This window comes from Saccoglossus kowalevskii, chromosome 11 (assembly GCF_978046115.1).
Source record: "Saccoglossus kowalevskii chromosome 11, keSacKowa6.1, whole genome shotgun sequence".
NCBI lineage: Eukaryota > Metazoa > Hemichordata > Enteropneusta > Harrimaniidae > Saccoglossus > Saccoglossus kowalevskii.
The window spans coordinates 17,031,460-17,056,691 of NC_140651.1; the positions used below are offsets into that span (position 1 = coordinate 17,031,460).

The following is a 25,232-nucleotide window of genomic DNA, read 5'->3' on the forward strand; positions in this document are numbered from 1 at the left end:
ACCTTATATTATATATATATATATATATATATATATATATATATATACCGGTATATTTTATATAGTTTTAATTACTTCATTACAGCCAAGTTTTACAACTTCTGATTTGCTTTTGTATGTGGTTGTTGTATTTATGGAGAGGGAGCAATGGAAATTGGGGAAAAAATAATAAACAGTACTGCTTGATTTTTTTCTTTTTTTTTTGCATGTTTCACTCTCAAATAATCAGTCCCTCAACACCTGTGGTTAAATAAAGGATAGCGAGCGATAGTCTGAGTGAAATCGCAGTGGAAATGCTGCGTTAAAAGTTATCGTACTCGTGAAGTGACTGAATTTTTAAATGATCATTATTATCAGTTTGAGTATTTGAAATCATTGGAGATGGCCGGACAATTCGCTTAACAGAAGAAAAAATATCCTAGCTAAATGTAGCGAGAGAGAAAAAATTGCATGCAAAATGTTGCAGGTAAAAAATGAAAATAAAAATTTACGAATAAGACATGAAAAAAAAAAATTTGCACTGATTACATTTTTTCAGCCACCCCCATGATTTCAAATGTCCCCATTATGAAATAAAAAAAAAAAAAAGTTTTATTCTCTGTTGTTTAGGTAATGGCATCCAGGAACTTTGCCTCTGTTCTACGTTTACATTGGAAATTGCTGCTAGCTTGCATCTGTTTGATTACCGTACTGTATTACCTGACCAGCATTTTTAGTAGGTAGGTCATCAGTTATAATTAGTTTTTATGATATGTGTAATATAATATTTAATTTGTAGCATCTATGGTAGTGGTCTGCTACAAACAAGGCTTCATTTTTAGCTCCACTGTCTACTTTGTCGAGCGGAGCTTATCATATGAGTGATTGTCCTCCGTCGTCCGTGTCAATGTTTTACTTATTCGACTTCTTCTTGAAAACTACAAGCCTGAATGCTTTGATACTTGGTGTATATGTACCTTGGGTAGACCTCTCTCAGATTTGTTCATTTCATGATCATATCTTCAATTCTCTAATTTTGGTGAATATTTTTGTCATTTTTGGTAAAAAGTGATATTTTCGACTTCTTGTTAAAAACCGCTATTCCGATTGCTTTGATATTACATATATAGGTACTATATGTGGATCTCTCTCAGATTTGTTCATTTCATAATGATATCTTAAATTCTCTAATTTTGGTGAATATTTTTGGTAAAAAGTGATATTTTTGACTTCTTGTTAAAAACCGCAAGTCCAATTGCTTTGATATTACATATGTAGGTACTACATGTGGACCTCTCTCAGATTTGTTCATTTTGTGATGATGTCTTTAATTCTCTAATTTTGGTGAATATTTTTGTCATTTTTTATAAAAGTGATATTTTCAACTTCTTGTTAAAAACCTAAAGTCCAATTGCTTTGATATTACATATATAGGTACTACATGTGGATCTCTCTCAGATTTGTTTATTTTGTAATTATATCTTCAATTCTCTAATTTTGGTTTAAATTTTTTTGTCATTTTTGGTAAAAAGTGATATTTTCGACTTCGTGTTAAAACCGCAAGTCCAATTGCTTTGATATTACATATGTAGGTACTACATGTGAATCTCTCTCAGATTTGTTCATTTTGTAATGATATCTTTAATTCTCTAATTTTGGTGAATATTTTTGTCATTTTTGGTAAAAAATGATATTTTCGACTTCTCGTTAAAAACCGCAAGTCCAATTGCTTTGATATTACATATATAGGTACTACATGTGGTTCACTCTCAAATTTGTTCATTTCATGATGATATCTTTAATTTTCTAATTTTGGTGAATATTTTTGTCATTTTTGGTAAAAAGTGATATTTTCAACTTCTTTTTAAAAACCGCAAGTCCAATTGCTTTGATATTACATATATAGGTACTACATGTGGACCACTCTCAAATTTGTTCATTTCATGATGATATCTTTAATTTTCTAATTTTGGTGGATATTTTTGTCATTTTTGGTAAAAAGTGATATTTTCTTCTTTATGGTGAAAAATGATATTTTTGAATTCTTGTTTAAAACAGCAAGTCCCATTGCATTGATACTATGCATATTGTTCATTTTCTAATATATCTTCTGTTCTTTAATTGAAATGTGCATTGCTAACAGCGGAGCTATCTCAGCCGAGAGGCTGCTTGTTTATGCTGACTACTGTAAAATTTTCCCTGGGTTTAAATTTCGCTGATTTACCATTTCAGGCATACTCGGTGGGTTTCAAATTCATGGTTTTATCATTTAGTTCATGTGTTCTATACTGAATTTTACATATTCACTGGGTTTTAATTTAGCGCATTTTCTAGTCGGCAAAATAAGCAAAATTAAAACCCAGTGAATAATTAACACTTTTATAGTATACCGGTAATAAGTGTTGTCGATTTCAGTGGCGAATACTGTAAAACATGTCTTTTTCGTGAGCATGTCTTTTTAGCGAAGTTAGCAAGAGAACTAATTTGCTAATTTAAGATGTCGCTAATGACTTCATTATAAATTCAAAATGGCGGCCAAACAACGTCTTTTTCTCTACACACACACTTTGTAAATAACTCAGAAAACGTAATAATCTTGAGCGCTTCCTTATTACACTTGATAGTTTTGTTTTGGCGGCAACAGACAAGTACTGTGGAATACTTTATTTTTGCTGGAATTAATTTTCGCTGAGAAGGCTTTTTGGGCATTTTGCATGGAATTTATTTTCACTGATTTTTGATGAGTTTAATGTAAAATATAGGAAAAAAAGTATATTCGCTGGATTTTATTTTCACGGAATCATCCCTTCAGCGAAAATAGCGAAAATAAATTCCAAGCGAAAATAAAGTATTCCACAGTATTGTGAAAACAGGAAATCAACAAAAACAAGAGAGAGCCGCTAAATCAACATTTCGATATTACGTCATTTTACCACAATTCGCTAAAATAGTATATCGTTTTTTCAACATGTTTTACAGTAGTCTTATTGAGCATTTCATATCATTGCGTAAGGTTCCTATTTGAAATGTTCGTTTGAAAGTTTACAATCAACAGAAACTGGATAAATAGGACATAAAAGCAATATAAGCTGTGTGATTCATCGTGCGAATCCATGCTAAAATTAAAATATTAAATTTGGGCATGTAATCATGAAATGTGTGTATTTAATTATTCAATTTCTATATTTTTAGCTCTGCTGTCAACTTTGTCTAGCGGAGCTTATATGATTGATTGTCCATCATTGTCCGTGTAAATTTTTTATTTTTTCAATTTCTTTTTTGAAAACTACAAGCCTTATTACTTTGATACTTGGTGCATATGTGCCTTGATCAGACGTTTCTCAAATTTGTTCATTTCATGATATTTTCAATTCTCTAATTTTGATGATTTTTTTTTTTTATTTTTGGTAAAAACTGATATTTTTGACCTGTTAAAACCCGCAAGTCTGATTGTGTTGCTGTTGCACAGTGACCTTAGTTAGACCTCTCTCAAATTTGTTTTTTTTCTATAAAATGATATCTTCAGTTTTTTAATTGAAATGTGCATTGCTAACAGCGGAGCTATCTCAACCGACAGGCTGCTTGTATAATATAATTAGTAATTGTTATTCTTTCATTTCAATTTTATTTTTTATTTGTTTATTTTATGAATAAATTTTCTACATCTTTTTATTCATATATTTTGTTAAATTAAATAATATTATTAAAATATGAAATTCACTTCCACCCACTTAGGGGGCTTCAAATTTGAGAAACATAACAGACAATGGTACATGTGATAGATAGGTTTTTCAGTAGTTCAAGGACTATTTTACTCTAGTAGATAGCATAGTAGCACAATTTCTTGGCACCCAATTTGTTGGTTGACGTCTGCAGCCATAGTGAACCAGCGCACTCAGACTCTGCAGAACCGAAGCTTGTACTCTCATGTAAAACATCAATAAAACATTGATAGAAATAAACACAGTAGCATTGTAACTTGTATCGTGATCTTTACATGTATTAATTTGATCTATGTGTAATACCATGGAAATATATATATGACATGATGTAGCAATCAGGTAAAATTCGGGTTAATCTTCACTGACCATGCGTTATTGCAACAGATATGACTGGTATGTCATTATGGTATTGTTAAAATGTACTGGTTGAAATTATATTGCTTGTATTGGATAAAATTATATTGCTTGTAGTGGATAAAATAATTCTTTAGGCTGTGTGTAAAGTATGACAGTAAATAATACATAAAATATTGAATTAAAATATTCTAGATTAATCACTAAGCCTATAATTATAACAATGCCTATATACCAGTGTTCTCCACAAATAAAATTTAAAGAGGGATGCTAATTTGCATATAATTAGCATATCTATTTTTGCATATGATTAGCATACCAATCAAACATTTCAAAAAAAATTCTTAGCCCTTTTATATTTACATCAAACTCAAATACTGTGTACAAGTACTACATTAATTAATAATATTCTTGAATTATTTTGATGAATAAATTGAACTACTTGATGTAAAAAAAATATCAACTTTGACAAATGAAGAATATCAATTTTATTCTCTGTGAAATTCTAGCCTTTTATATTCATTTCCTTTTAAATTTCTTTCAAGTATTTCCATTTTCATAGGTTTTATAAATGCACTGACATATTGTAATAGTTGAAAAACCCAAGTAATAAGAAGAAAAATATTTTCACATAACAAAATTACCGTTTAAAAGAAAAAGAAAAATCGAATCCGATGACTGTAAATAAATTAATCATTATGTTGATTTCATTATGGGTATTGAGGACAAAGGTCAAATCAGATACCGTGTCATCCATGTTGTTTCAGTGTTTACCGTACGTTTTATTTTGGTGATTTATTTGATTCTTTTTACTTTTCGTCAATAAAAGGCAAGTAACAAGCAATTGGACCAATAAATTGTTGTTGGTTCTTCTGTTCTTAAGTATCTTCGCATTGCGTTAATCAAAATGAGATATCACAAACTATGCAAAGCAATATATACTTTACTAATATACTGTAGTGCAAAATGAGATATCACAAACTATGCAAAGCAATATACTGTACTGTACTAATATACTGTAGTGCAAAATGAGATATGACAAACTATGCAAAGCAATATACTGTACTGTACTAATATACTGTAGTGCAAAATGAGATATCACAAACTATGCAAAGCAATATACTGTACTGTACTAATACACTGTAGTGCAAAATGAGATATCACAAACTATGCAAAGCAATATACTGTACTGTACTAATACACTGTAGTGCAAAATGAGATACGACAAACTATGCAAAGCAATATACTGTACTAATATACTGTAGTGCAAAATGAGATATCACAAACTATGCAAAGCAATATACTGTACTAATATACTGTAGTGCAAAATGAGATATCACAAACTATGCAAAGCAATATACTGTACTGTACTAATATACTGTAGTGCAAAATGAGATATCACAAACTATGCAAAGCAATATACTGTACTGTACTAATATACTGTAGTGCAAAATGAGATATCACAAACTATGCAAAGCAATATACTGTACTGTACTAATATACTGTAATGCAAAATGAGATATCACAAACTATGTAAAGCAATATACTGTACTGTACTAATATACTGTAGTGCAAAATGAGATATCACAAACTATGCAAAGCAATATACTGTACTGTACTAATATACTGTAGTGCAAAATGAGATATCACAAACTATGCAAAGCAATATACTGTACTGTACTAATATACTGTAATGCAAAATGAGATATCACAAACTATGTAAAGCAATATACTGTACTGTACTAATATACTGTAGTGCAAAATGAGATATCACAAACTATGCAAAGCAATATACTGTACTGTACTAATACACTGTAGTGCAAAATGAGATATCACAAACTGCCGTAAAATCTGTATTAGAAGCTGCATCCCTAATAGAAGCCGCACCCATTCTTTTTGAACAATTGAGAAGCAAAAATTCACCATTTCTCATTTGTGTAGATGCTCTAATAGAAGCCACATCCCCTCTGTTGCATTGTACCATTTTAATAGAAGCCGCAGCTTTTAATACTGATTTTACAGTACGCAAAGAATCTTGTAGTACACATACCAGTGATATACTTAACAAGCAATGTAACTGGGCAGCAAGTCAGCTACTTGTGGTATAATGTACTTAGTAGTAAGAGCTGGTATACTAAGAATTCTATTATTTTTAATTTAGTGATGACAAGAAATTAATGGAAGATGCTGTCAGGTGTGTGAAGAATTGGCAGTTCAATAAAACTCTTCTGTACCAAACAAGGTAAGATTATTTACGAATATATTTACTGTTCTTTGCTGATGAATGATATGATGAAAAGAACATTGTTTACAAAGCATAACATGATGAACTATAAAAGTAAATAAAAGTCTGCCTGATTTAATTGTACACCTTTGTACATTGCAGAAGTAAACTATACTCACATTTACAAAAACAGCATTTCTCATCTGAAAGAAAATATCAAGGTTTCATTGACTCTTTTGTGGTATGTATATATTTTCTATTTCCAATACAAAGCTCATTCATTATACATACATCATACTAGTTGTTTATGAATATTCATGAGCTACAAACCTTGCTCAACAGTTTCTTGTTTGTTTTTTGCTGTTTTTCGATAAAATAAAATATTTGTGTATAAATGGCAAATGCCTTTTACCATGAAACAAACAAAACTTGTGTCCCTTGTAAGGGTTCCTTTTTCAATGTCGTCAAATTAGTATAATTTAAATAATACAGTATTTGATGGATAGTGATTGGTTGGCAAGTGACTGCTACCATGCCGACTAAAATGAGCATCACAACTATTGTATTGCGTTTGCATTGTATGTAGGTCAAATATAAAAAAAGTTTTAGACAGAACACCATGACCAGAAGTGTACATGTGTATGCATGGACAACCTCTTATTGGTATTCTCGAAGTGATGCATAGCGAAGTATGTTTAGTGCCCCTTTATAATGCTATCATGAAAAATCTGCAAATGCAAGTGCGCGACACAATGGGAAGGGCAATTCCACTGGCCGAGATTCATTCACTAATGATAGAATGCGATTTTGGGGGAACCTTAGTTAAGGTCCTGGATGCTTGTGTTCGACCGAGCCTGGTTGACACCAGGATAGCGCATTGAATTGCCATTTGAAAGAGAGATGGCCGCACAGCCCTTGCATGAAGTCTTAAATATGAATATGTGTCAGCACTAGCACTTGCAATTTGCACATACAAAAATAAGTTTAGGATACCAGGTAATTCCCAAATATTCCAATTTATGTGAGGGTTCCTGCATTTTATGCGCAGCCAAAGGAATGTTCAGTGATTTGAAGATCAGAGTCATAATAGCCATTGTACGTGTGGGGTTCTCATCCGTATGGTCAATGGTTAGGAAGTCATCCAATACAATTACCTGCACATTGAACTTTGTATAGCTTGGGAAATAGTGTCAAATATTTTTGAACTTGAACTTGAACGTGATCCAAAAACAAGTCTTACAAAGAAACAATATTTCTGATTCCATTTCACACCATGTAAATGGCATATTGATGGACATAAATGTAACTGCTTACAAACATCAGTAATGTCAAATTTACACATGTGGGCATTCCCTCTGTTTTGCTTACTTTCCTCAATAGCATCATCTATAACAACAAGGAAAAGGTTTCTTTGTAGATTAATTCATTCAGACTGGGTATTTCAGGTATGCCATGAGGTGCAGAATAAGGGGTGATCTCATATACAAACACCTGGGTCAAACCCGGCCTGCCCTTTCCTGCCCTATTCAGACCTACTAGACCTACAATATGCAAATTAGTAGTAGGTTTGAACCTAACCTCCGGGTTAACTGCCCATTAATGCCCCCACTAAAAACAAACAGAGAATAAAGAAGTCAGACCTAGGGAAACCTAGGTTTTTCTTACAATACTGTTTGAGCCTGGTTTCAGTAGGAAAAAAATAAGATGTACACTATGGAGCTCCATGTTCATACTGAGTGTTATATTTTGAAGTGTTAAGAATTACAGCAGCGGCAGCGATTTTTTTTTTTTTTTTCCTTTGCAAGTCTTGTACATGTAAATGCTAATAAAAAACAAACTTGCATTTGTTTCACAAATCTATTTACATCATGTCATTTATAAGTGTGATGAAAATTATATTTATTTATTTCTGTGATTGGTAATAATAATCAGTTTCCCACAACTTACATTTTGGTACAAGTCAATACAATTGTTATTGTTATTCAATTTATCTGGAACTAATTACAGACATGATGGTTTGTTATATTTTGTCATTAAATGTGAATCAAGTGATACCATAAACCCTCTCTATTGTGATATATGTGGTAAATTAATGTTTGAAACAGAACAGGGAAAAAATGCACTAGAATTTTAATGAGCAGCTTCTTAGGATAAATTACTTACGTTATATATATATATATGGCATAGTCAGTAAAATATGGTTATCCATGGAGCGAACTGGTACATTTTGTCCGCAACAAGTACGGTCAGTTTTGTGTCCATGTCAGTTCATAAATTCATAGAACACATTTTTTGGTTATTTATCAAAATATGATGAAAGTATTAAAACGATAATGGCAACATTGTTTTCTACGAAGGCATCTGAAAAACCAGTCCCTCTATCACTGTCAAAACTAAAGTCGGGGCTAACGCTAAGACTCCGGCGCTACGACCACCGTAACATTGTCAGCTGACGGCATTGCGGGGAAATTACAGGTATTTACCGCTGCCGATATCATACTTTTCTGTGACAAAATGCACACATTTCGAACCCCCGATTAATTAAAATTAAACGATTATTTTAGAAAATACATCGAAGCACAGTGCCTTGAGGGACTGTCGTCGAAGTAGGCAGCGACGTGCTGTTTCACCGCAGACAATCATGCACTCAACGCAGCCATCTTGGTTACCTCAATCAGAATTTCTCCTTGTCACCCAGCATGCATCGATTGCGATATCGCAACGTGCATTGTGTCGCCTTGGGCGACGGTCTTAGGTACAGGCACTCTATGAATAGGGTATTTTCAGAGGTCAGGGTTCGTTTTTTTATAAGCAGTCTCGTCTGCAGATGAATAACCTTAAATAATCGGCGCGAGTCCATTTAATTTAATTTTCTGTTTTGATACTTTGTGTCACTGACAATTGAATAAGAAAAACTGCAAATAACCAATGTGCAGCAAATCGAAATAAATTTTCATGGCGTACACTGCATTTGTTTTTCCGGATTTTGCGATGCCGCACTCCTGAATGAACTTTTTGAAAATTGAACGCGCAACAGTAGTAAAGGCTTAAACACAGTAGTGTAAGTCTCAAGTGCAACTTTGTATCAACAAATGTTCGTCTTCTGATACTTATTATCTGTCAGACACATGTCAATTGTCCAGCCCAATGAAAAGTCTGATTCACGTCCTCAATTTGCGACTCGAGCATAACAGTTTATCAAAACAAAACAATTTATTCAGCACGATGTTCACCGATATATGAAAGAGTGTTTTTTTTAGGCAAGACGCATGGTAAAATTTTCTTTATGAAATATTTTTCGTCTGCTAGGAAATCAACCATGTGTTGCCATAAATAGCACATGAATATGATTTTTGGCCAGTTGTGATTTGCATAAAGATGGCAGAATCGCAAACTGATCAATTGATTTTAACGCCTTTCTGGTGCAAGTAAGGTGCAGTTCTAGTAGCGAACTGAATATGGTACAGTACTCATTTCGCCGAACCTCCCGCCCGCTTCCGGATTTCGATCGCTTTTTTTTCGCTCGCTTTGTTCAATTCGACCGCGCAATTTCCGCTTTTTTTTCGACCGCGCAAATCCGGAAGTATCCGCTCGCGCAATCGCTCGCTCGCTCGCTCGCTCGCCTGACAGCGCAACCGCCCGCATTTACAGTTCATTACCTACTGTTTCATGTACAAGTGTATCATTTTTGTTTTTATGATGTTAAAATAAGAATAAATACAATCAGAAATTTATAGAACGACCGTTGAAAAAAATACGGTGGATCACACGGCCATATAAAATTGGTAATAAGACATACGCGTAGTAATAATGTCCACCATAAACAAGATCGAACCAAACATGTGAAATCAAATACGACACTGACACAGACACAGACACAACTAATATGAAATAAAACCATTCTATTTTTGGTGGAGAGCGAAAAATGTCTACTGTAGAGTACGGTATTCGTTGAGTAACCGTGTGTCGGGTGACGGTTGTCATGCACCCATGGTTTGGGTTTAACATAGCCCTGCGTACAGTGTTGTGTGTACGGGGACGCGTTCGGTTGATGGATGTCCCCACCACAGCCCTGCGTACCTCCATAGACAAAGTCCGAGCGCACCGTAATTGGTGCGCAAGTTAAAAATAAGTAGTTTCCCAGCCGAAATCGGTTGAAATGACGATAGTTATCCGTAACAACCATTATAAAGTTATCTGAAACTGAAATGTCTTTAAAAAAACGACTAGTAAAGACGGACACATTGTAAACGCGTAGGTACCGGAGGAATTATCCACCAAACGCCGCCATTTTTAATTTCATTCACGCGAGAGAATGCGTTTGTTTTTAGGGCAAAGTAGCCGATTTCATCCACAATTGGACTCCGAACTGGGAGTTCTGGATATATCTGGTAATCGATCATCATTTTTGGTACCTGGGCATATTATTTCATTAAAAAAGTTATATTTTTCAAAGTCCCGGACTTTGTCTATGGAAGTTCGCAGGGCTGTGGTGGGGACATCTATCAACCGAACGCGTCCCCGTACACACAGCAATGTACGCAGGGCTAGGTTTAACACGGGTCACGTTGTAGTTATGTTAAAATCCGTGGCACCTATAACAATTGAAGAATATCTGCAGGAATAGTAAGACTGTGAAAAAAACGACTGATCGATTGTTATAGAATGACCGTAGTGTACAATTTGTCAAACAAATACAATACTTGCAAATGTAATGTCGACCAGCGCCCATCTTACTGGTCCGAAGTTGTCGAAGCCGACATCACTGGAGATCGCGTTTTTTAACTAGGCGGCTGGCAAGCGGACTGACACGTTACATAAACTTGTTGAACTACAATTATGGTTTTTATGTTTGCGCCCAATGTCTCGTTATAAAATAAAACATTCAAATTTTGCAGGGTATTCCGTTTTTTGCGAACTCTGGGCGAAATACTTTCATGAGCTGTACGTAGTTCACTTACAGCCAAAACAAAGTCAGCTTGGACATTAAGTTGTGAGACGCGACAAACCAAGCGCTGCCAGTGATAGATTACGTGAATAAAAGAACAAAATAAACGCAATCAAAGGCGCCGACCACACGCTTTGGAAATAAATAGAACGCGTTGCTAAGAGGAATCGCACCCGCATCTCGACGACGTCTCCGGTCATGAGCAGGGTTTGCCGCGTCTTAGAAAAATTGAAAGTTAAAAAGGAATCAGTGTCGGGGAACCATTCACAATGTTTGCATGAAAAATCCCACGCGAAAGCGTTTTTTTTTTCCTGTTACAAACACTATGATACCTGAATCCCGATTAATTCATAAATATGAATCGGTAAGGGTCAATTTCCTGCAATCCTTCGAGATTAAATTTGCCTCCGAAAATCTTTCTAACGATGAGCTGGAAGATTGCCATAATTGAGTGCCACCATTTCTGTTCTAAGATTTATTCAGTATAATAATACAAATGTTCACCCCAACAGAGGTGGACATACAGTTTTAGCGACCCGAAGAGCTCATTTTCAACCGAGGCGAAGCACTACGATAAAGACTTTCCGTTCCCAATAAATAATAATAAGAAAAAAACTTCTCGTTCCCGACATTATGAAATTCTTTCGTTTTGGGGGAAAAAACCTGGAAAAAAAACCCTGATTTTGACAAAATAATTTAGAAATTGATATTAAGAATAATTTATAACGAAATCTATTTCATATGTACCCATATTTTTTTTTCATAATTACTGATTACACACGAATATTACAGAAAAAAATAATTTGCTATATTATCTATATTTGTGCCTTTTATTTGTCTTGAATTGTGACTGAAAGGAGCTAGATGAAATTACAAACTATGTAGTGTGTTCGACAACTCGTGTATGAACAACAATGTTAATAAATATGATTTTACTTGGTAAAATTACTGTATTTTTCTACATAAAAACAAAATAATTTCACAATGTCTTTATTATCATAGCGTTGTTGGTAAAAGTTGAAAATGATACATCCACGTGAACCTGCTTATATGAGATCGAAGGAGTCTCTGTTTTCAACAGCCGTATACATCTAAAACTGCGTCATCGCTAAGTTTCCTTGGTGGACCACGAGCTCTGTTCCTTGTTTGCACGTTATCATGTTCACACAATCGCAGACATATTTGTAAGGGTGCTCTTTGAAATGGCACATTTTCTCGATGTTTTAGCGAGTACTCCGTGGGTATATGGCTTGTTCTCACATCAGCATAATTTTTCTCGAATTCACTCATCGCTTTCCCACATGCACTTCTCGTTCTTTGCTGCTAGCTTTTTTGCACTCTAATATGTTGTTGTTTTTGTCTTTCTAAACATCGAGTTTATTTTTGACATTCAACGAGATCGCTTGAATTTTGAATTTGATGACGGTTCGAATTTATCCACTTTTACAGTGATCAACATTGCGTTCGAGTAGAGTTACTAGTAATTACAAGCCTGATTTACATTTTTCTTGCGGTGTTTTTCGTCAATGTATTAAATATAAGTGCTTTGGGAAATAACATAATCATATTGCGCGAGTAAAAGAGTTTGGTGAGACTGTCACAACATACTAAAACAGATGTTTTATTTATTTCCAACGCGCGTGGTCGGCGCCTCTGATTGCGTTTATTTTGTATTTTTGTTTTCAAAATGTATCACTGGCTGCGTTTGTTTTGTTTTCCTCAACAAATTAACTGTTCCGAGATCTCTTTCATTTTTCGTCCGGCTGCTGCCAATCCAATAATTCGTCGTCGCATGTAATCAGACAAGCGATTAATCGTCACAGTCATTATACTAGTAGTTTAAGTCCAATTGATTTGTAGAAATTCAGCTATGCGTTAATTATATGTGCAGTTTTGTTTTGCGCACCCAGACACGATCAAAAGTTAAGCAATAGATTTTCTGAACTACAGCATTCGTATTACTTGTGCAAATTGAGTAAGAGTCATAGTGTGAGTTGCGTTCGCAAATAACAAAGTGTCAAATTATTTTGAGCGCCGTTCGGAATAAATTTAGTCAAAATCACACACAGAAACACACACACAACACATACATACTAGTACTCAATAATATCGCGATTGACCAGTCATATAGCTGCTTGAACTACACACACAAGGACGTAAATATGTAAATACAGGTCACAGTTCGACTTGCGTAGCAAACGTTACAATGTGTCAAGTGATTTGAAGGCGTCTTTTTTCCAAAACAGAGAAGCAATAGGCGTTGTATTTTGAATCGTCATTAAAACCTAAATTTATTACGAATAAAAACTTAAGTTTATACATACAATGTACGATCATTGTTACTCCAGCGGTCGGTTGGCAAGCGGACGGTGTTTCTGAAGCCAGTCATAGCAGGAGCGAGCGAGCGAACAAAAGCGAGCGAGCGAGCGAACAAAAGCGAACGCGAGCGAGCGGAAAAAAAGCGGTCGGTTTCCGGTCGGAAAGCAGCGAGCGGTCGGAAATTAAGCGATAAGCGGTCGGAAAAAAAGCGATAAAAGCGGGAGGTTGGGCGGAATGAGTACTGTAGTCATAAAAAACATTACCAAAATGCCAGGTCCATAATATTTTTCTGGTACAAATCTAGCTCCTCGCATCGTTCCAGAAAGACGCCGCGAAATAACTGCCTTGTATTTCTCGAAAACTACCAAGAACTCATGAAATGTCGAGGATTTGTTCAATCAGGATCAGCGTTTCCTTTAATCTTAATTTCATTGCCCGATGAATCCATGATAGAACGACCACCTGCTTCCTGATTGGGAATTAATTATGTGGCAAGATTAACGTATTTATCTGTAAGGCCTTAGATACAATGCCAAATCTTCCTGCAGTTGAAGGGTGGTTGTTTCGCTCAGTGGTTGTCATAAAATGTGGACAATTTTGATGAAATTATATCAAAACTTCCATGCATGGCCGCCATGTTTTGATTCTGCCTACCACTCGCTGAAGACGAATGACATAAATTATAGACCATCTTTGCCAGCCAAGGACCATTTATTCGACCGAAGCCTCAACATTAACCCTTGGCAGATTTCACCACGATTTACTGTATGTCACACGCCCTCAAACGATTATAAGATTCATTTGGGCTCATTTGATTTACCCAATCAGAACTCACGATAGAAATGACATGGTGTGTTAGCTGAAGTCGACATGTTATCTGTTTCAACAGTTTTGTCAGTTTACTAAAACACGGTTTGCACAAATATTTAGATATCGCATCGTTTTCATTCACTTGCCCACAAACAATTTTCAACGTTAGAATAACAGAAATTGGGAACGTGTCAACAAACATAGACCTTCTGTTCTTGACTACCGGTGAATCAGCGCAGAGCCTACACGCCACCATTGTTTTAATCTGTGATGACCCCCCGCATCTTAAAATTTATGATACAGCAACGCTGATTGGTATCGCCAGCTTCTTGGCACGCCCAATCAAATTACTAAATTTAACTGCAGTGAAATACAGCTTTTCCTAACACGATCACGCATGGGTTCGTGGACCAGTTATGAATGGCCGGCTTTAGCGAAACCGTGCAATTCGGATGATGATTGTAGACAGTCTGTTGCAACTCTCTATCTGATATCACTATTAATATCTGCACTGACCACGTCTGTGTCGGAAAAATTGTTGTTGGGTAGTAGTTTACGGAATGTTCTTTGTCGTTTCTCGCTAGTACTCAAGGGTAGACTGATGCCCATAGCTTTTAATTTCTCACGTACTTCTGCCACTGTTCAGTTTATAAATAGATCGCCGACCTGAAGTAGAAACTCCCTATACTAGTATTGCTACTTGAATCTTGTAGTTGTGTAGATGCAAGCGTGCTGGTCTGCCTGGTAGTGGTAGAAACTTTTACTCCTTGTTGTTGCGGTGGTCGGTTGTGTAACGATGACTGACAATGTTTTCTGCCTCTTCATGGAATATTCATAGTAAAGTAGGATATCAATAAAATAGCGTAAAGTTGAAAAAAGCTCACCAAATATAGTGGGGAAACTGAAGTATCGTGAGATTATGCAAATTCAGGAGGAGCGAGAAATGCAAATTAATCATGTCAATAAATGATTCATAATGCTCCACATTAAGAATCCATATATCGTCGTATAATTTTGTAATGTTTTTGCTACATATATTGTCTTTGTAATATACAGTCCAGTTTTTACCTTGCCCGTACCATCAAAGATGGAAGGGAAAGGTATATTAAGGGAAAGATTTTGTCCGGCGTTGTTGTTGTTGTTGTTGTCGTCGTCGTCGTTAATAATTGTTATTGTGTGCAGAATAACTTTACTAATTCTATTCCAAACTTCATCAAACTTGGTCACCTTATTTATCAGTATAATGTCTTCCCTGAGTTTGAACAACAGATGTCCTGTATGAAAATATCATGCAAAAATTGAGAAAATCTGATAAAATATTTTGACTGTTTCTACTTGACTGATCACTGGTGATACACATCAAAGGTCACTGATCTCAGTGGAAATATGTATTGTTGTACTTGTTCAATGAAGCAAATGATTTATCTTGTAATAATATCCGTGGTAATGTATCCCAGAATCTCATACTGGGTTTCAAAACCAACTCATGGAGAGATTGCACAGTCTGATACACATTTGCAAACCTATCAATAAAATCTTTACAGAAAACAAGATGTCAGAAAATCATTATAAGCACTCCTATGAAATGGGTGCCTAACTTTGATCAAGATCTGAAGCTAATAGAAAATCTGTTTAGTTCAAAATTATCAAATCAAAAACAATACATAAAAAATACATAAAAAGCAAAACATTTCATCCACATTTTAAAAAGAAAATTGTTCCAAAATATATGTATTCTGTATTTGACAAACAGTTCATTCGACAAATGAAAACTCGCAGAAATATGTTTCAGCTATTAGAACAGAATGATAGAGTTTTCATAATACTAGTTTAAAAACGCACTTCGAAGATTGCAGCGTTTGAAGATGTAGATTCTCAGGAGGCAACAGTACTGTTGACTTCTCCCTTCACTGGACACCAACTAACTATTTAAGTTGATTTGCATACAAAGCAGAGCTTGCAACATGATAGCTATTCATAAAGGGTGTTTTTTTTACTTTTCATATAATACAGTAGTCACACAATGAGGCAGTTCATATTTGACTCGGTGAATCATTAATTTTTGACAGACACCTGTACAAAATACTTGGACAAAAGCCAGCTAAGATTTTTTGTTATCTTGCATGTTTTATGAATCTATTCACGTCTAAATGCAGAACTTTTTTTTTACGATGAGGCATTTATTTTTATACTAAAATATCTGAATTACTTTGAATAAAGCTGGAAATTATGTCCCTTAAAATAATTAAACCAAATAAGGCACCAATGTTTTTGTAAGATATTTACATCTTTTAAGGACATTTGGTAGACTGATTCCCCACTGTTGGTTCAACCCCAAAACTTGTTTGTATTCAAAATTAATTATGACAATGCATATTTATATTGAAACAAACTGTGATAAAGGGAATTATATTATATAACAAAGGGCAAGGTCACCAGAGTTCAACTATGTTTCGGTCTGCTGTCAAAGTTTGTCCATAAGCCATCAATTAACAATTATATTTTTGACTTCTTAAAAACTACCAGCTCAATTTCTTTGATACAATTCTGTATTTTTTTCCAACATTTTAAGCCCCACTGTCATCGAAGATAACAGACTGGAGCTGTTATTGTAGGTGATTGTTCGTCCATCAACAATTCTTTTTTAAACTTTTTCTTGAAAACTATATTATCGGGTCTAAGAAACGTTATTGTGGAATTATATAATTAGCTCCGCTGTCGACTTTGTTGAGCGGAGCTTATCATATGAGTGATTGTCCGTCGTCGTCCGTGTCAATGTTTTACTTTTTCGACTTCTTGAAAACTACAAGCCTGAATGATTTGATACTTGGCGTGTATGTACCTGGGGTAGACCTTCCTTAGATTTGTTCATTTCATGATGATATCTTCAATTCCCTAATTTTGGTGAATATTTTTATAATTTTTGGTAAAAAGTGATATTTTTGACTTCTTGTTAAAAACCGCAAGTCCAATTGCTTTGACATTACATATATAGATACTACATGTGGACCTTTCTCAGGTTTGTTCATTTCGTGATGATATCTAAAATTCTCTATCTTTGGTGAATATTTTTGTCATTTTTGGTAAAAAGTGATATTTTTGACTTCTTGTTAAAAACAGAAAGTCGGATTGCTATACATACTATACATATTGTTCATTTTCTAATGATACGGTATCTTCAGTTTTTCAATTGAAATGTGCCTTGCTAACAGCGGAGCTATCTCAGCCGAAAGGCTGCTTGTTAAATTATTACCACTGAAGAAGCCGGAACCATTCAGTTGTCACCATGTTGAATGTCAAACAAGAATGATTTAGCAGTATTTGTAATTATAACATGTTGTCACACGCAACGTAATATTACCGTAATTGGTATAGTACAGGTGTGATGGTTCAAATACCAAAATGGCAACAGTAACAGAAAGACTTCCCTGGCGGCGATGATAAAATACGAACACGGAGCCAACAGATGAGGTTTCAACTGGTACTGGTATTATACTCTGCGAACATCAAGTACAATAACGCGGTAAAACTCCACTACTCCAATAACTAGATACTTAAACTCCAATACAATTCAACGAGATCTCCGATCTGATCTCAGTGCTGAACAACTCCCCTATATATACCCACACTGTCTATAAATAGACCATTACATCAGCATACATAATGAGTCTGGAACTTAATACAAATTTCTAGAATGTTCCATTACCTATTCAACCAGTTTCTAAAAATTCCACCCAGACACAGTACGGTTCTAGAACATTCTCAGTCACACGGAAGTGGTAAACAAGTCGTATGCGACACATGTTGACACCAATGAAACAATATATTTACTTATGCAACAATTAACATCCGCAATTTATTATTTTTTTCTCAGAACAAATTTGATGAAGATACCTCGAAATATAGACGATGTAGTGTTGTAGGAAATGGAGGTATCCTAAAAAACAGTGGATGTGGAGAAGAAATTGACAAAGCAGACTATATCTTCAGGTAACTCAAGACTGTAAATGTGTAATAGGCACAATCAATTAGTGTGAAAACAGTGTTCTATCCAGGATTTTGGTCAAGGATGGTGGCTAATTTGCATAATAATTGTTAACAACATTGTTATACATCAAGCAGTATTGCTTGAGTGATATCATTAAATAATGTGTCTGGTGAATGTTCAGTACAAATATAAACTTAATCTGCAGTTCGGGGCATAGCAAAAACTATTAAAGCGAGAGGGTTGTCACCTGCGCACACACAGGAATAGTCTCAGGCCACGATAACAACACACTCTAAAAATGCAAAGGCTCATGGGTAGACGCTTGTTTTTAAACAATGACACGCTATGTCCATCTGACGCATGCGTAGGTGATGACTCCCCCGCTTTAAATAGCTTGTTTTAACTGCACATTTTAATGACAAAATAAACAGTGTGACCTTATTTCAAAGTTGCGGTCATACTAGAACCACTATTATATATGTTGATACGACAAATGGATTCCTAATGTTTTTTTCTAGGGCTAATCTTCCTTACATAAGTAACTTCTCAGACGATGTTGGAAAGAAGAGTAACTTTACCACTTTTAATCCAAGCATGATCCATAGAAGGTATCACATGGCTTTATATGTGTGTGGATATATCTACAATTTGTTTGTGTAGTCCGAGATTTGACGTATTTCTGACTGATATATCAGTGTTACGACGTGTATTTCAAGCTGTCGTTTTGGTAGTGACGTTGTAGGTGGTACGTCTGTAATTAGTCCCCATCAGACGTAGTCCAAAACAGGGACTTATGTTTTGGTTCTGTCTGTTCGTGCATCAGTAATTTTGATTCGGTTAAACTTTGATCGACTGGCGGCCATTTTTGTCCCAAAGAATTTGGACATGTCATCCATCATTTCTCAGACATGCTTTGACAGATTTCAGTCAAACTTGGAAGTGACATCAGTCATGGTGTGTTACTGATGCACATCATTTTTTTCCGTGATTCGAATCAAAATGGCGGACTGGTGGCCATTTTGTTCTCATTTTACAGAGATTATTGTACAGATTTGGATTAAAATTTATACAAAGGCAAGATATAATGGGTTAAATGTTGTTTTCAGTCATTTTTTCGTTTTCTTGAAATTAAGCCGAATGGCGGCTATTTTCGTCAAAAACAAATAAAATCGCAAAATTCAAACATGTCATCAACCGTTTCTTAAACATGCCTTGACCAATTTCATTCAAACTTGACATTGACATCAGTCATAGTGGGTTACTGATGCACATCATTTTTTTTGTGATTCAATTCAAAATAGCCAACTGGTGGCCATTTTGTTTTTTTATGAGTGTTCTTCTCAATTCACAGAGATGATTTTACAGATTGGGTTTAAATTTGGTACAAAGGCAAGCAAGATGTAATGGGTTAAATGTTGCTTTTAATTATTTTTTGATTTCAATGAAATTTAGTGAAATGGCGGCCATTTTTATGAAAAACAAATAAAACTGCAAAATTTGAACATGTCATCAACTGTTTTTTAGGCACGCCTGGTGGCACAACAGAGTGTATGTTGATTTTTATTCCCCGTTCTGACACAGTCCGGAAACGGAGACTTATGTTTTGACCTCAGTGTGTCTGTGTGTGTACGTGTGTTCGGACCTGTATCTTATAAATGCCTGGACCAATCACAATCAAACTTCACACATATATCATACATGATATTATACGTATGCACATCAATTTGTTTCACGATCTGATTCAAGATGGCCAAATGGCGGTCATTTTTGTGCTAAAATTCATAAAAATCAAGCATTTCTCAGCTGTTTACAGATGAATTTTGTTCAAACTTGGTATATACATTAGACATTATGGGACCTTGATGCGAATAATTTTGTTTTTCAGATAAGATTGAAAATATTCATTATACATCATGTCATACATAGTCAGATATATTGGTTTGACGATCCTATTCAAAATGGCCAAATGGTGGCCATTTTTGTGCTAAAATATCATCAAATATCAAGCATTTCTGGCATGTATGGAAGGATCTCGTTCAAACTTGGTACATACATTAGACATTACATTTTATTTTTCAGATTGGATTCAAAATGGCCGACTGGCAGGCATTTTGTTTTAATGATTGGGCTTCTAGAGCCATATCTCTTAAATGCTTTGACTGATTATATTCAAATTTTATATATTTGTTGTACATCATGTTATATATATATACATGTATTCAAAATGGCTGATTTTGAATGCTGTTCCAGAGCAATATCTCTCAATATGGACAAGTACTTGTTTCACGCTATATTACTATAGATCTTAAATTTGATAACTAACAGAGACTGTGCCATGCATGGCTTGTTGATCAAGCATTGTGTTCTATCACAGTCCCTCAACACCCAGTTAGGAAACGCTATTGTTCTAAGGTGTGAATCACCCGAGTTATGTGTACAGTGTGTGTTGCGCTTGTGGGGAGACAATGGTGACGTCATAGCATTTTCTTCGAGCTTGTTTTAAGCACTTCTGTTCTGTGTTATGCCTATAAAAATATTGGATGTTTTTAAGTAAAGTCGGTAAATTTTATTTCAAGTTACAAGTCTCTATGTGATTATATCGGTTCCGCGAAAAGACACGTGTAGTTTGAAATCCATACAATTATAAATAACGAAAAAAAACAAGATTTTGATTTCAAACTGTAGCTGCCATGTTCATTCATTATTACTTTATGCATTATGGCAATAATACCATGAAAGTTTCAACCCTGGTAAATCGTGTCACCACACCCAAAACAATCAGTGTTTATTTGTGATTTGATACTTTAATTGTTGAGCAGTATTTTTTTACTTTGTGCATAAGTGCCAGGAAAGTGTTCATTTCAGTCGTTCATTTTGCATTTGATTTTGCCATGGTGTTGTGTATGAAACAAGATAGCTGCTAGGTGTCGCTAACAAAAAATGTTATTCAGTGAGAAATAGGAACAATTGAAACTTAAAAGATGGAATTAATTGTAGCTTTTAAATAACCAACCCGATTTTATGTTCTCATATGACCCATTCTAATCACATTAAATAACAGTATGTCACGTTACTCGGTACGTGTACTCGGCAGAATTGTTTTTTCAATTTGGCGACACCCATCATTGCTGCTGTTATGCTGAGAGTATCCGATTGTATTGACCCTCGTATATGTACAAATGTATATGCGTATATTTCAACTTACACTATCATATATCAGTTTGTTTCTAGTTAAAAAATCAGTATAGTTTGTGGCCAGGTGTCAACTTGTATACTAACTACTATCCCAATATTTAAACATAATCTGACTATTCTTTTCATTGTTAGCTGGAAATAATTTTTGCTGAAAAGACTTTTTGGATGTTTTATATGGAATTTATTTTCACTGACTTTTGACGAGTTGAATGTAAAATATAGAAAACAAGGTATATTCGCTGGATTTTATTTTCACTGAATTACTCTTAAGCAAAAGTAGCCAAAATTAATTCCAAGCGAAAATAAAGTGATTTTATATTCAATATTACTAAAGTACAGGGCATACTCTGCGTTATTGTTTTGCTCTGAAAACAAAGTTTGTGTTAGCATTTCTTCGTATACTGACTTATGAAGGCGTAGATTGCCGAAAAACAACAATTAATTCATGGCTAAAATATGGTAGCATAGTGGTGGGTACCAAGTTTTTTTTGTAATTAACAACTGCATTCAAATAAAATTGAGTTAGGTAATGCATTCAAAGATTGATGACCTTAATGAAATCATTAATTGTTCATCCATGTATCGGTGATATTTTCGTATAGGTACCACAACAATTTGGATGCATTTAAGAAGGATCTGCATGTATATAATGGTTACCTAATGTTTTCTGGACCAGCAGAAGATGAGTTTGTATCATATGTGCATAAGAATACTAAGTTGATTGATATGGAATTTGAAAAAAATTATTTGTCTGCAATTGAACACTTTTGGGAAAGTAAGCGATTTGTATCAGTAACAACAGGTAAGTTTTGTGCATACAGATCCTTGAATTTCTTATAGGTCACGAGTAGAAACGATCAAAACTTCCAATAATGTGGGAACAAAAATGTACATTCCACATACATTGTATACATGAAATTCAATTATTTAGCTCTGCTGTCGACTTTGTCATGAGGAGCTTATCATACGAGTGATCGTCCATCATTGTCCAAATCAACTTTTTACTTTTTCGACTTTTTAAAAAACTACAAGCAATCATGCTTTGATGTTATACATATAGGTACCTCAATTTGCTCATTTCATGATGATATTTTCAATTCTCTAATTTTGATGAATATTTTTGTAATTTTTGGTAAAAAATGATATTTTCCCACTTCTTGTTATAACTGCATCTGATTGCTTTGATGTTATACATATATGTATCTCAGGGGAACCTCTCTCAGATTTGTTAATTTTCTAATGATATTTACAATTCTTTAATCGAAATGTGCATTGCTAACAACAGAGCTATCTCAGCCGAGAGACTGCTTGTTAAAATTGCCCAATATTATTGTAAATGCCAGACAAACTCAGACAAACTTGTTTCGCTAGTCCTGGATGCACAAGTCAAAACCAATATTGGAAATGTATACAATCAAATTTTTTTTTTTAAATTATTCCTAAGGTTTTTAATGGTCCACCCTTTTAGCCAATCAAATGCTAGGTCAAAGTAGACAGCATGGATAATAATATTCAACCAAACACCAGCTGTCAATATTGTTTTAATGACATTTTTTGCTCCTCAGGAATGCTGATGTTCAATCTAGCACTCACATACTGTGAGGAAATCCACCTTTTTGGATTCTGGCCGTTTACCACTGATGTAAATGGTAACTATGTACCATACCACTACGCAGAGGACACACCCAAGACATGGATAGTAGTAGTGAAACATTCAATGCCATCTGAGTTTCTAAAGCTCAAAGAGCTGCATGTGAATGGTGTGCTTAGGTTACATATTGGTAAATGCTGACCTTTACCAAGAGAGAACAATTGATCTGGATAGTATGAACTCTTATATGGTGTATACATATGACAAAACAAGCATAACTAAGGAATTATGAAATGCAACTGCAATGTGGGAAACCATTACACAGCTGAACTGCGACACCAGTCCGAAAACGGGGACTTATGGATTGACCTCTGTGCATGAATCTGTGCGTTCAAACCTGTATCTTAGATATGCCTGGACGAATAACATTCATACTTCACACATGTATCATACCAGAGGTACATTACTTGGGGTTTGCAACGCGTATAGTACTGTATGGTGGCATCATGTCAAGATCCCATTCAAATCTCATCGCGTAGATAGCGAGACTGATGCTACGACCTTCTGACATGAAATAAGCAGTTTGTAATAATCAATAAAACATGTATTACCACATTCATAGTGAAAAAATGTAATACATCGAAAATGAACAGAAAATATAGTTATCGTAATCCGTCATATCGTGAGCAACTATTTTCATCCACCTGGACATCTCAGTATCCTAGTTACCTCGAGCATGCGCATTCGCATTTTTCTGAGGAACGCTTATGCGAGAGCAACATTGAAATGGGATCTTGGTATCATGTCACCGTAGTTGCAAACCCCAATGTAGTAATGTACCTCTGATCATACACAATATTATTATACATATGTACATTATGTTTTACAATCTGTTTCAAGATGGCCGAATGATGGCCATTTTTTGTGCTGAAAAATCATCAAAATCAAACATTTCTTGCATTCCAGAACCAGATTTTGGTCTTTTATTGATGGATTTGTTCAAACTTGGTACATACATTAGACATTATGGGTCCCTGATGCACTTCATTTTGTTTTTCGGATCAGATTCAGAATGGCCAACTGATAGCCATTTTGTTTTATTCAATGCACCAAGTACTTGTTTGACGCTCAGATGAAAGAATTACAATCATTTTAATGTTAAAAAATCATAATCAAGCATCAGCTTCTGGATCCATATTTCTGACATGTTTATGTTCCAACTATATCACTATAACAAAACTATATATCTTAAATTTGATAACTAATGGGGACTGTGCCATACATGACTTGTTTGCACTAAAACTTATTACATAACACTGCCCCTACATGTGTGGTTTGTTTTGGGACATTTTAGACAAAGTCGAGCTGAGCTTTATAGTATTACTGATTGTCTGTCGGCGTCCTTCGGCATCAACTTTACATTCTCGACTTCTTCTTAAGAACTACAAACTGTATAGCTGTGAAACTTTCTAGGAAGGTACCTTGGGTGGTTCTCTCTCAGATTTGTTCATTTCGTGTGGATATGTTCAATTGTTTTATTTATAGTGAATATTTTTGTCATTTTTGGTCCAAAATGCTATTTTCGACTTTTTCTTGAAAACCGCAAGCCCAAATGCTTTGATACTTGGTATGTAGGTACCTTGGGTAGACCTCTCTCAGATTTGTTCATTTTGTTATGATATCTTCATTTCTCTAATTGTGATGAATATTTTTGGTAAAAAGTGATATTTTCGACTTTTTGTTAAAAATCGCAAGTCCAATTGCTTTGATATTACATATATAGGTACTACATGTGGACCTCACTCAGATTTGTTCTTTTCGTGATGATATCTTAAATTCTCTAATTTTCATGAATATTTTTGGTAAAAAGTGATAATTTCGACATCTTGTTAAAAACCGCAAGTCGATTTGCTTTGATATTATATATACTACATAGGTACTACAGGTAGACCTCTCTCAGATTTGTTCATTCTGTGATGATTTTGTTCTTCGATTATCTAATTTTAATGAATATTTTTGATAGAAAGTTATATTTTCGAATTTTTTTGGGAAAACAGCAAGTCCAATTGCTTTAATACTGTACATATTGTTCATTTTCTGAT

At 34.7% G+C, this 25,232-nt stretch overlaps 1 protein-coding gene across 1 annotated transcript; it reads left to right on the forward strand.

Moving 5' to 3' along the window:
* Positions 1-591: 591 nt before the first annotated feature.
* Positions 592-23,479, forward strand: LOC102802934 (alpha-N-acetylneuraminide alpha-2,8-sialyltransferase-like). The gene is made up of 7 exons (XM_006817486.2): positions 592-719; positions 6,217-6,297; positions 6,442-6,520; positions 18,231-18,346; positions 18,863-18,952; positions 22,142-22,341; positions 23,105-23,479. Exons 1-7 carry the CDS (start codon positions 613-615, stop codon positions 23,329-23,331), a joined length of 900 nt encoding a protein of 299 aa, XP_006817549.2. The 5' UTR covers positions 592-612; the 3' UTR covers positions 23,332-23,479.
* The last annotated feature ends 1,753 nt before the right edge of the window (positions 23,480-25,232 follow it).

Excerpts from the sequence above, each read along its gene's own strand:
- LOC102802934 (XM_006817486.2), top strand. The coding sequence starts at position 613 with ATGGCATCCAGGAACTTTGCCTCTGTTCTACGTTTACATTGGAAATTG. Across the intron at positions 6,521-18,230 it reads GTTTCATTGACTCTTTTGTG|AACAAATTTGATGAAGATAC; the intron begins GTATGTATATAT and ends TTTTTTTCTCAG. Across the intron at positions 18,347-18,862 it reads AAAGCAGACTATATCTTCAG|GGCTAATCTTCCTTACATAA; the intron begins GTAACTCAAGAC and ends GTTTTTTTCTAG.